The sequence below is a fragment of the Natrix helvetica genome (genome assembly GCF_964273705.1).
Source record: "Natrix helvetica genome assembly, chromosome: 2".
Taxonomy (NCBI): Eukaryota; Metazoa; Chordata; class Lepidosauria; order Squamata; family Natricidae; genus Natrix; species Natrix helvetica.
Window position 1 is genome coordinate 207,367,192 of NC_138552.1, and position 12,949 is coordinate 207,380,140.

The 12,949-nt window shown below is 38.4% G+C and overlaps 1 protein-coding gene across 5 annotated transcripts in view; it reads left to right on the plus strand.

Moving 5' to 3' along the window:
* ESR1 (estrogen receptor 1) overlaps positions 1 to 12,949 on the plus strand; it is a 271,225-nt gene that overhangs the window by 153,619 nt on the left and 104,657 nt on the right. For all 5 annotated transcript variants that reach the window (XM_081945653.1, XM_081945655.1, XM_081945652.1 and 2 more), the window contains one exon: positions 5,758 to 5,948. In XM_081945653.1, the coding sequence (XP_081801779.1) occupies positions 5,758 to 5,948 (191 nt within the window). The remainder of the gene's footprint in view (positions 1 to 5,757; positions 5,949 to 12,949) is intronic.

Below are 12,949 nucleotides of genomic sequence, written 5' to 3' on the forward strand. Positions count from 1 at the left end.
AGCCTAAGTAAGCATTACCAAGAAAAACCACTTGTTACTTCCCTATTTTCCATTGTCCTTGGGTTGGATTTTAAACTGTAGGCTGATTAGGGCAAGAACATATCCTTAGTAAATTTCCAAGCACATTGGAAACAATATATACATAATAATAACAGATTATTCTTGGAACGTACCATTTCATTCTTAGGGAGGTTAATTTTTTTGAGAAGCTTAATTTTTGAAATATACATTCTTATGGGGAAGAGGAAGAAGGAGAAGAAGGAGAAGGAAATACATACACAAATGAGGAGAAGGCCGTGATTCTCTGTTTGAGAGTATCAAGTTTGGGGAGCACTTTTCCAAGGACCATAACTCCATCTGTGCATTTTATCACTCTTGCCCCACAAGAATCATAGACAACCTGGGTGCTTTTTTTTATACCAGAACTATCTGTTGGTCATTCATCAACCCAAGTGGGTAGGTAAATGACAACAAGCTGCTGTCATCTTCCTGCTCACTTGTTTTCCTTCCTCTGGGCAGGAATGGTGACTGCTCCTAGATATCACGTCTAAACTCACTATTTGGGAATGGAATCAGGACTTGCTTATGCCCACTCAGTCTCAGTGCTGGATAAGAAGGAAGAATTGCTTGTTACCAAGGATGGGGACCTCTAATAATATACAAGAATCATGAAATAAATGACTGGCATATGATGGAAGTTAATCCGTCCCTTAGCCATAGGAACTCTTGCAGTGGGAAGCAGCTTTAAGTCCCTTAAAGCTATGGAGCCGCTTAATTGCATGCCGCCAACATATTTGCAGGCTGAAGCAGTACCATTCACAGAAAAATTTATAATGTGATCAATCCTACATACAGTACATCTGCTGAACACCGGCTGCCAGCAGTTTGGCAGATCAAATCTCACCAGGCTCAAGGTTGACTCAGCCTTCCATCCTTCCGAGGTTGGTAAAATGAGGACCCAGATTGTTGGGGGCAATATGCTGACTCTGTAAACCATTTAGAGAGAGCTGTAAAGCACTATGAAATCTAAGTGCTATTGCTATTCTGTAGATATGTTCTTGCTATCTCCAAGGCTGCCTTCCAAATAAGCTTGTCTGCTAACCAGCTTTGGTGGGACATAATATATGGTGAATGTCTACTCTTCAAGCGAGTCTTTTTATTCACCTTGTATCAGAGAGCTGTGCATCTTAAAAACATGTACAGCTCTGGATTTCAAGAGAAACTCTTGACAAACCATCTCTCCACAATCTTCTGTGTGCCATTTCTACCAGGCTGCTATGCAGGGCAACATTATTTCTTATGGAAGGACAACACATTTTCTAATGCATGAAGGATGAAAATACTATTCAGGGAAATTATCCAATAGGCTTAGGGTGAACAACTTTATAGTTCACTGTTATGCCCCATATCCTCCTGGGTTGTCATTCAGTCTCCGGAGTGTGATCTTTTCCTGAGGAATTTTCCAGGGAAAGGTTCAGGCACCCAACCTACACAGCCTAGAAGTTATCCAAAGTAGCAATAACCTTTTTTTCCTGCTTCTGAGAAAAAAGCATAATTTCCCAGAATTCTGAGAGTTTTCTCCTCTGTCCTCCCAAATATATTTACTAATCAGGAAGAAATTTTCCATGTGCAATACTCAAAATGTGTCTGATCAAATTATAGATGTATTTCATGAAAGGATTTCCCCCTTCTCACACACTTGACATAATTCAGTTTTAATAGAGTGGTTTGAAACGTAAGGAAATGCAGGTATCTTTGGGAAACTATAATTTTTGTGACTCCTTGATTAGTTTCTTTCAACAGGATTGGTCCCTGTTGAACAAGAAGTTTCTTCTGTCACAAGCTGTAACAATGAGCCCTATTAAATCATCAAAATCCTTCCAGATCTTAAAGAACAGCACTTGACAGTATGAAATGAATGATTACAATATACTTCTAAGAAATTTCATTGTGTCATAAGGTTACAGTCTCCCAAAGGTAATATCAGGTTACTCTGCAAATTGTAATGACAATTAAATGGTGGCTTAATTCTTGCTAATTAACCTATGTCCTTGTCTTATAATTATGTTAGCTTTCAATGGGTTAATATATATGTGTTGACTGATTTGAGATGAAATTTGAAGCCAATTCATATCATATATGGGAGAAAAGATATTAATTCCTTACTAACAAAGACTTTCAAAGATACTTATTCCAAAATACAGGTATCAGTTACAAACTCAAAAAGATTTGTGTGTGTGTGTGTGTGTGTAATTAAACACAATTCGTGCCTTGAATAATTATCTATTCATGAAAGAAGAGATAATATTTTGAGCAATAACAATCTGTATTATTCTTACATTTTAAAACGGAATAATCTCTTCGTGAACAACAAGTGTTTTCACTATTCTTTACAGTAAAATACTAATGCAGTGATTAAATAAAGGAGAATATTTGTAGTTCAGGGTTGAAAGGAGGGGTCCTTGGTGCTCTCAGAGCTTGGTTGTTTTCTTGCAGATGTTTCATTACCCAAGCTAGGTAACATCATCCATGCTAGTGCTGAATGTCTACAAGAAAACAGCCAAGCTCAAAGAGCACCAAGGTCAGTGATTAAAATGAGGTACAGGGTCATTTAACTCCTTTCACATGCTAACCTGATTCTTTTCTGTCCCCCTGTTTTATGCTTGAATTGCTCCTGGGTTAGTCTTCTAATTTCTCAGCTGAAGAGGTATATCATAGCATAAACAAGAGCATTCAGGACCTTTCAGGTTTTTTGTACAGCTTTTCTTCCAGACGTTTCATGATTTTTTTGTCTTTCATTTTTCTTCTTCCAAAGTTTTTTTTTTTTAAATTTGTACTTGGAAAAGCCCATTTTAAGCACTATATAACCAGTCATCAAAGGAATATGAGTATCAGAAAAGTGGGAAACTTTCCAGGAACATCGGAGGATAGAAATGAGGAGATAACTAGGCAAGTAAGGCTAATATTTCTTCAAAAGAGTTGAGAGTAGGAGTTAACAGGGAAACGTCTGGGTATTTTGGCTGAGAATGAACTGTCTCCATACACTTCAGTTATTCATGAACTGCTGTTTTTTCCCAATTATGAGAGAAAGAAGTGCATTTGTCTTTACAGAAGAAAACTGAACAAAAACAACAAAAAGTTAAGTTTTGAAGTGATTTGGGACAATCTTGAAGTTATTTTCACGCCATGTTTTATTAGAATAAGTATGTTTGTTATTATACATGAATATTTGTTATTATACAGTATATACCAATCAAGTTGATGTAATTGTTCGACATGTGCTGCCTTTCTGACTCTGAAGTTCCAGGGTTTAAAAAGACCTGAGAAAGATATACTGCTTAGATCTCAGCTGTATGATAGGCTCCTCCATTAATTGGTAGTGTTAAGACATCATTTGATAAAATAATGCCAATAGTCAGTAAAACTACTGTTGTCAAGGGTAATATCACCATGTTGCAACACCTTCAAAGGCAATCATTTCATATTAGGCATTATAATAGAAGGCTATAGCAAAAAGTCAATATACCTAATACTTCACATCCTAACAGCAGTGAGAATGGTGTATGCACAGCAATGGAAACGTGGAAATGCCCCTTCAGAAAGGGAGATAATAAGGAAGATATTAGCATGCACAGAAATGGATAGACTAACATTAGAATTAAAAAACAAAGGAGAGACAGAATATTATGACACATGGAATAGATTTTATCAATGGCTGGAAACACGAGGTGGGAATCAGAACACGAAAAAATTAGGCTAAGTAGACCTGAAATGAGATATTATATATGTATTAAAATGAATACATTGATCAAAAATAATTGTGTAAGACTAGCACTGTGTAAGTAGTATGTGTTTATTTGTCTTTCACTTTGGTTTCTATGGCGGATGAAATGCCAGGGCGGTCACACTGTGTTCAATATTTAATTTATATATATATATATATATATAAGCAATCATTTCATGAAGGACCATCTCTTGGGAATGTTGTAATTATTGGCTCTTGCTGTGTTCAAAGAGGTAGATGAGATGCTTTCCTAAGTTCCTTTCCCTTATGTTATATGGTTCCATATGATGCAATTATATCTCCAACCTCCTTTTTTGTGTGAAAAGATGTGCAGTGTGCTTATGTCGGTCTTATGTTCTTACACTAGGTTGACACAAAGAATAAAGGGACAAAAAGGGAGGGCAGGTTTGTGTCTTTTACAACATACCTTTGAGTTCTCTGAGTAGAAATTCAGCTATAAACATGTTTTGCCGAAAGTATTTCAATGAAACTTGTATCCAGGAATGTGTAGAGTTATGTACTTAATTTCTTTAACAATGCATCTCTTTAAATTAGCTGGGATTACTAAATTACTTTTTATGCTAATGGAAATGACTAATATTTCTCATTTTGGCCAAGCTAAGTTTTTAGATATCCAAGGATGATATATAACCATAAGAAATTAGCACATTACTTTCATATTTTGACCATGAGTAAAAGATGGTAGGAATGAAAGAGAAAGTTTTTAGTACAAAATATCTGCTATTTAAAAAATATTCATCTTCATTTGAACTGGATCCAAGCAACATACCATTGGTATGTCTTCCCTGCAAATTGAGCATTTGTCATCAAGAAATGTTTGATCAAGAAATGGAAACTTCTATTGGAATCCTATGTAAGGTCAGATAGTACACTAGGCAGATTTTGAGGAATCTAAAACAGTTATTCTTATTCAGGTAGACCTCAACGTCTGACCACAATTGAGATCAGAACTTCAGTCATTAAGCAATGCAATTGTTAAGCGAGTCATCATGCAACCATGAATGGTTTTATGACCGTTTGTGCCATGATTGATAAGCAACTCACCTGGGCATTAAGTGGATTGATTTCCCTCAATGATTTTGTTTGTCAGAAGCCAATTGGGATGGTCGTGAATGGAATGTGACAACCACCTCATGCTGGTTGCAAGCACCAAAACCATGTTCATGTGACCCCAGTGACACAATGACAGTTATAAGTGGTCTGATAAGACTAACCATAAGTCACTTTTTTCAGCAGCATCGTAACAGAACAGTTTTCATAAGTCTAGGACTCCTTTGGATGGTATAGCCACTTCAACACCCCTCTCTTGTCAGGGTACCTAAAGCTTAATCATGATGGTGCCATCTAAATGTATTGATTTTGGCCAGAACATTCAAGAAATGACTTCCAATGCTTCCTGTGTAGTCATTCAGGAAATGGGACTCTCTTCAAGCTATTGTTCCATCCATTAGATATATTAATCAGTGTGAGAAAGCGGAAGGAGCAGATAGTCAAATGCACCATTAAGAAGTAAGCGTAATGGCAATGATAGAAGTGCAAAGTTTAGCTGCTTATGAATGAAGGGGGAAATGGTTCCAATAGTCTTGTCTGCATTATGTTCTCAGCACATAGTTCCTTTCAGTTGCAAATAAAGTCTTCCTTCAGATGAACTCAGCTTCTGGGATCACCTTAATATTTGTGGTTGGTGTCAATCCACCCCTCCCAAATTTGACAGTTCCTTGTAATGAATGATCATACTTCATTAGCTTGGTGAATTCTTACTCCCAACCGCAATGAGCTTTTCATGTGTTGACTTGTAGCGTCAACTGGCGCATTAATGTTGGAATCTTGGTGTTTGCTGAGTTTAGTTTTCTTCTTACAGACATTTCATGACCAAAGTAGGTTACTAAGATCCCCGTATTTTCACCCTGAGCTATTCTTCACTGTTGAACTCACTTTCGTTCATTTTGCAGGCCTGGCTCGGAGACCAGACGTCACAATGGCAGAGAGCGAATGACTAGCACCAATGAAAGGGGAAACCTGTCTATGGAGTCTACCAAGGAGACCCGCTATTGTGCTGTTTGCAATGATTATGCCTCTGGCTACCATTATGGGGTTTGGTCCTGCGAGGGCTGCAAAGCCTTTTTTAAAAGGAGCATTCAAGGTAATATAACACTGACACACCTGGCATGAAACTATCTTACTCAATGGCCATTCTAATCAAGTAATGAGAGTGTTGTTTATTACTGAACAGATTGAAATTGTGGCTTGGTATATAGTTCATAAAGTTTAAATTTTTAGAATAAAGAAATAAACAAAAGAAATAGTTCATACCATATTAAAAATGCATATTTGGTCCCTGTTTAACATATAAGTGTGAATACTTTGAAGTGTGTAAACATGAGTTGGAAATTTGAAAAACGCTATTCTGGACTATTATCTTGCTTGCTTTTGCTTGTTTCTTCAATACTTGCCTGCTCTATCTTTGCGTAATGCTGCTATTACAGTTTATATAACAATAGCAGACAAAATAAATACAGGGCTCCCTAAAGAAGCTTTCCAAGAGATGATGGTCAATGTAGGTATAGTATAGATTCTACTGCTTGAGCAGGGAGTTGGACTAGGAGACCTCCAAAGTCCAGGGCTGGGCTGCTGGGGGTTCACATTGATTTGGGTGATCCTCTAGCTAGGATTCTGCCCAGTTCAGCAAACCCACAAATGACACCCTGGCTGGCTCCCTCCACCCCTCCCAGGAGTGAGTCTCCCCGTGGCCTGTTCACCATGCAAGGTAAGTGCAGAGCCCAGGCAGAGGCTCAGGGAGGGCAAAAAACAGGCCTACCAGAGGTTCCAGAAGTCCAGAAATGGGCCTGTTTCTAACTTCCAGAGGGCCTCTAGAGCCCAGGGGAAACAGTTTTTGCCCTTCCGGAGGCTCAAGAAAAGCCTCCAGAGCTTGGGGAGGTGAAAAATAGGCCCACTGGAAGTCCAGAAATGGGACATTTCTCTTCTCTGGAGGGCCTCCGGAGCCTGGGGGAATCAGTTTTCACCCTCCTGGAGGCTTGAGGAAAGCCTCCGGAGCCTGGACAGGCTGAACCCCCCCACCCCTTCATGGTGCAGAAGGCCAACTAGACTATGCTCACCATGCCATGCCCACCCAGCAACAGGGCAGCAAATCCGTTTCTGGAACTTTTGAAGCCCACGCCTGTCAAGGTCCCTTCCAGCTCTATTCTGATTGATTGAGTCCCCTAAAATATAAGACACCTACAAATCTCAATTCCAACTCAAAACCGGGAAAGGCTTCCAGGAAGTCCCCAAACTGTTTGCTGAAATGAGTCGACCGCTTATGAATTGACCCAAGTGAGCTAGTTGACTGGAAAATTCTTAGTCCTGATAGTAGCGAGGCAGATGTTTAAAAATACTAGATTCTTATGCTGAAATACATGTAGTCCTCAATTTACAACAGTTCATTTAGTGACCAAAGTTACAAAGGCACTGAAAAAAGTGTCTTATGACCATTTTTCACACTTATGACCATTGCCACATCCCCATGGTCACATGATCAAAAGTCAGCCACTTGGAAATTGTCTCCTATTTATGAGTGTCTGGGGTCATGTGATCACCTTTTGTAACCTCCTGGCAAGCAAAGTCAACGAGGAATCCAGATTCACTTAACAACCATGTTACTAACGTAACAACTGCAGTGATTCACTTAATAACCGTGGCATGAAAATTCATAAAATAGGGCAAAATTCACTTAACTGTCTCGGTTAGCAACCAAAATGTTGGGCTATATTGTGTTGGTAAGTTGAGGACTCTCTGTATTACCAGCTTGATGGTAGGTTGCCATTCCCCCCCCCCTTTTTTTTTCTTGGCCTTCCATAGGCATTCTGGGAAGGCTTTCAGTATGAATAGAAACTGAAGGCCTTAAAGTCTTTAAGGCAGAAACAAAGAACACACAGCATATGGAAGAAAAAGTAAATACACAAAAGAATAAAAACGTGCATTTCTCTTCCTCTTGGCTCCTCTTACTAACCTAACTATGGTTTCTTGATTTGGGGGTGAACAAATTGTTGCCAGCACCACACTCAGTCCTGCCTTTTTGTAATGAATAACTTTAGGTCCCTACTTAACGTTTCATCGCTCAGTACTTTTGCCTTTCTCAGGATAAGCAGTTGAATCTATTACAGTCTACTGTCTTCTTAAAGTGATGCTTCTCATGTAGTGAACTGTAATCTGGTTAGAGAGATGTTCATTTTTTAAAAAGTATATCCCTTATGCTGTAGTCCTCATCCCCCCCCCACAATAATTTCACTGCTGCTTTAAGATTTTCTGTTTCATCCAAAAGCTTTTCCCAATTGCTACTAAGGAGTGACATCTGTATTCTTAATATAGCTTCATGTCAACACAAGTTGCTCTTTATTGATTTTCTGTATCAACATGTAGAGAGTGATCTCGAGATAGGAGAATGTGGGATAAGTGAAAATTCCAATCCTGTTTATGTGCAACATTTATTATATATTGAGGGTTGAGAAAGCTCATGAAGCACATGTTGAAAATCTGGAACATGAGAAAAATAAAAATGTGAAAAGGATTGTGCACATTCTGAAAATGAGTTAGAAGGAAAATTTTAGAGCTCAAGGGAGTACAGCACTTTTCTGCCACTCGTTAAACCACTGGTGTCTTTTTTCAGGCATCCCCATGAGCTGAGCAGTTTGCAATACAGCACAACAATGTTGTAATGAGTCCAACTTTTAAAACAGCAGCATCTTTTTTTGCAGACTCTTCTACAAGCCTGACAAAAGTTAGGTGTACTTTAATACAGAGCAGAGGGATTGTGACTTGTGAAAAAAGAAAGCAGTTCTTCCGAATGGTTTTTAAATATACAGCTATTATATTCCTTAATAGAAAAAGAAAGTATGTGAACTTTAGTTAGCTAGAATGTTTATCTGCACTTCTTCCATATAATAAACGAGTAACAATGAATACTTAATATTTTGCATACAGTAGAGAAGCACCATTTCCTGAGAATCAATTGTCACTATATATTTACACAAATTTAGTTTAAAGAAAGTTTTTAGCAATTGAAAAAGGATCAGATTATTCTATTAACTCACCCTCATAGAAGTTTGTTCCATGGCTTCAAATTTTCAATTCTTCTCTCACAGATTTTTTTTTGATATTATATTAAATCATATTCTCTTTCTGAAAAAGAGATGGCTGCCATTATTCAGTTCCTGAAGTACTTGAAAATCATTAGTTGCTTGAGGTACTTCTAATCTATGGGTCTTCATATTTTTTCCCCTATTTTCTTACAACTTGTGAAATCAATCAAGGCAATACTATTGTAACTTTCACAAGACATGGATATTCAAGTTACTTAAAAGTTATTTAACAAGAGTACCATGAAAGCTCTCTAATTTATCTTGCTCTTTTTGAAGAGAAGGCTATGAAGCTGAAGACATGAAGTCATCTACGACAACTTTTGGATGAGATTCTTACTGTATTATTGCTTTCTTTCATCACAGAACAAATGGTGTGGAGAAGGAATCTATGCAGTCTTTCATATCTAGCTGTTCTGTCTGTTTTTTATTACCTCTGCTTTTCTAGCTTTAGAAAGTCATTAAGGAGGGGAAAACGGAATAGCTGTCCAATGTACTTTGGTTTTCTATCACATTAGGCTGTTTTTCTCTCCCTGTCTTTATGTAAAATGTCTCAAATTCTCATGGAGACAATATTCTGGCAATTTTTCAGCCAACTTCAGAACTCAGCATATGAGATGTCTTTTTGTGGCTGAAGAATTGACGTACATGAATTAATACCAGTATAATAATAGCAGAAAGGGTTCATGAAACAAATAGTCATTCTAACTATCATACCACAAGTCATACTGGAGGACTGATAATGGGCAATGTCCCTTTATTCATGTTACTAAATTAGTCAATCAACAATCAATCCTGAATAAAATAGAAACATTATTTTGCAGTTCTGCAGATGTGTGATGTCCAAATCATTGTAAGCCTGGAAAACCTAGAAACAATGAGTTCTAGTTCCACCTTAGGGTAGTGGTGAAATTCATTTTTTTTACTACAGGTTCTATGGGCTTGGTGGGCGTGGCAAGGGAAGGATAATGTAAGATCTCCATTCCCACCCCAATCCAGGGGAAGGATATTGCAAAATCTTCATTCCCTCCCCACTCTGGGGCCAGCCAGAGCTGGTATTTGCCAGTTCTCCAAACTACTTAAAATTTCTGCTACTGGTTCTCCAGAACCTGTCAGAACCTGCTGGATTTCACCCCTGCCTTAGGGTGACTTTAGGGCTGGGGTGTCAAACTCATGTCGTTGTGGCAGCATCACATGATGTATTGGGACTTTCCCCCCCTTTGCTAAACTGGGCACGGGTGTAGCCACCACGTGATACATTTATGGGAAAAATAGGAGGAAGAAGGAGTGTTATGTAGGTTTGTCTCCTTGCGGCAAAAAATAATAAAAGCGGGGTAAAAAATATATAAAAAGAGCTCTCTTGGTAACAACTTTTCAGGGCTACAGAGATTTATTGATATGGGTTTTCATGGCCAGTATCTGTTGGGCAGTGGTCTAGAGAAAAGATTTCCTGAAGTTTCACCAACAACTGTGGCTAGCATCTTTAGAAACAAGGTGGTATGACTAGAAATGTCTCTGAAGATGCCAACCACTGTTACTGATGGCAAATTAGGAAACCTGTTGTCTAGAACAAGGTCACTAAACCCTGAAACCCAACAGTGCTAGAGGGATTATTTATAGGACAAAAATCTTCATGTTAATTTAAAGCAAGAGATAAAATTTTGCTGAGCGAAAACTTCCCAAATCCTTGAAACAACAGATAAGGTAAGAAATGCTTCGGAGTACAATTCAGCAGCCTGGAGGACTATAACTTCCATATTCTTCATTTATGCAACAATTTGAAGCACAATGGAGTTTTTGGTGCAATAATCAGTGGCTAATTAGACGCAAAAATGAATAAACCATCTGATTTTCTATAACTTTTGAGTTTTTTAAAAGCACATTTTGCAGATGTTGATTGGACAAGTTCATAATATTTTTAGAGAGGGGGGGCACTATGGAACCCACCTATTAAAGCACATTTTATCAACTTAGTCGCTAGACATCCAAGCAACACTGTCACAGTTTTGATGGAGGCTGTGGCAGTATGAATGGAGAGGACCAAGCTGGGGCTCCATCCTAAACAGAGGAAGTGGGTGTTGATTTGGGCTCTGTCAGACCCCAAATACCTTCTATTTCAAGTTCTGGTTGTGTCTTACTAGACCTGTGGCTCTTTCTTCAGCAGTAGATGCCAGCCATGCCTAAGACGGCATTTGATCAAATCTACTTTGTGCAATTACACCTATGCTTGGATTCTGGGTGGGGAGTCTGTGCTCATGGTCACTTATTTCTGACAATAGTCTATGGAGCTTCTCAGTCATCCAGGTCATGGTTATCCCAAAGGTGATTTTTTTTTAGGAGGCAACTGGACTTTCTTGTTTTTTTCTTTGAAGACGTTTGGTTCTCATCCAAGAAGCTTCATCTGCACATGGATAGTTCTGAGTTATCAGTCCCACTAGATTAGTGTTTCTCAACCTTGGCAACTTGAAGATGTCCCGACTTCAAATTCCAGATTTCTGGGAGTTGAAGTCGGGACATCTTCAAGTTGTCAAGGTTGAGAAACACTGCACTAGATAAACCAGATCAGAAAATCAGCTGTATAGGAAGGCTAGAACTATATTGTATTGAGATAATAACAGAATCTTGTAAGTCTGATTACACTATCTCTCAGCTTATTCTTAGATCCCAGTGAATCAGGAAACCATTTGCCATGCCACTCTTGAATATTATTGTTTCCAGAACTTAAACAATGTAACAGCTGTCCTTGCTTGATTAATGCAGTCCTGCAGACTACTCCTGCTGCCTGCTGGCTGCCTGTAATTTGGCAGTTTGAATCTCACCAGGCTCAAGGTTGACTCAGACTTCCATCCTTCCATCCTTCCGAGGTTGGTAAAATGAGAACCCAGATTGTTGGAAGCAATATGCTGTCTCTGTAAACCGCTTAGAGAAGGCTGTATAAAGCACTGAAGCGGTATATAAATCTAAGTGCTATTGCTATTGCTATATTTGATAAACCTTTTAACTTATCCTTACCCAACACGATCCAACTGGTCTGGCATGCTCATAATCTCATCTAGTAAACAAGGACATTTTATGGAACCCCTTAAAATATGCCTTGTCTATCATCGCTCTTGCCCTGTGGATGAGCATTGTTCCCAAGATTTGGAACAAGCCTCTGACCTTGCTGGTCTTTAGAAAGGTCCTGAAGACTTTGCTTTTCCTTCAAGTAGGAGACGATGCTGTATGAATATCCAGGTAGAGTTATTTTTATGGCTGCTTTTTATCTAGCTGGCTGCCTGGAGTTGCTTGGTGAGTAGGCAGTCATATAAATAACAAATAAAAATGTCCAGTTCAATAAATAATTTTGATGCTATTTCTGCTTATGAAGGGCACATAAACAAATGTCAATTTATGTATTTCATTTCTGAGGTTGCCATAGCCTCCATTAGACTCCTGACAGCATTGCTTGGATGTCCTGATGTTGTTTGTGCACTTTTTATTTATTTTTAATCAGCAAAATTTTGTGATGTATGCTTTGCCATGGTTGCTGTGTGGTGAGGGTAAAATTCAGAGAAGCAATAACATGAAAAGATAATTATAGGTTGGTTTACACTATGATCTAGAAAAGTGGAAATAATTAGATTAATTTCTATTAACATGTGAATCAAATAATTTCTCCTTTATTCTTAGTTAGGATTTCACACCTAGATTATGGCTGTGAAACATTGGCTCATTTTAAGCCTGGTAGTATGGGGCATAATTAATTTCCTTTGAAAACTTACAGCATTCTTTTAAGTGGCAGGATTTTTATATAATTTGAATAACACCATATTGCTAAAACAATAGCACTATGTTAACAATTGAGCTCAAGTGCTGCTCAACAAATAGGTTTTAATAATGTGTGTGTGTGTGTGAGAGAGAGATGGAAATGCACATTGATGTGGAAAACATACCTCCCTGGGTGCATCTGTTGTTTTTCCACCAGCATGAATATGGATGAAAGTCAGGGGTACAGGAGTGATAAGAGCAC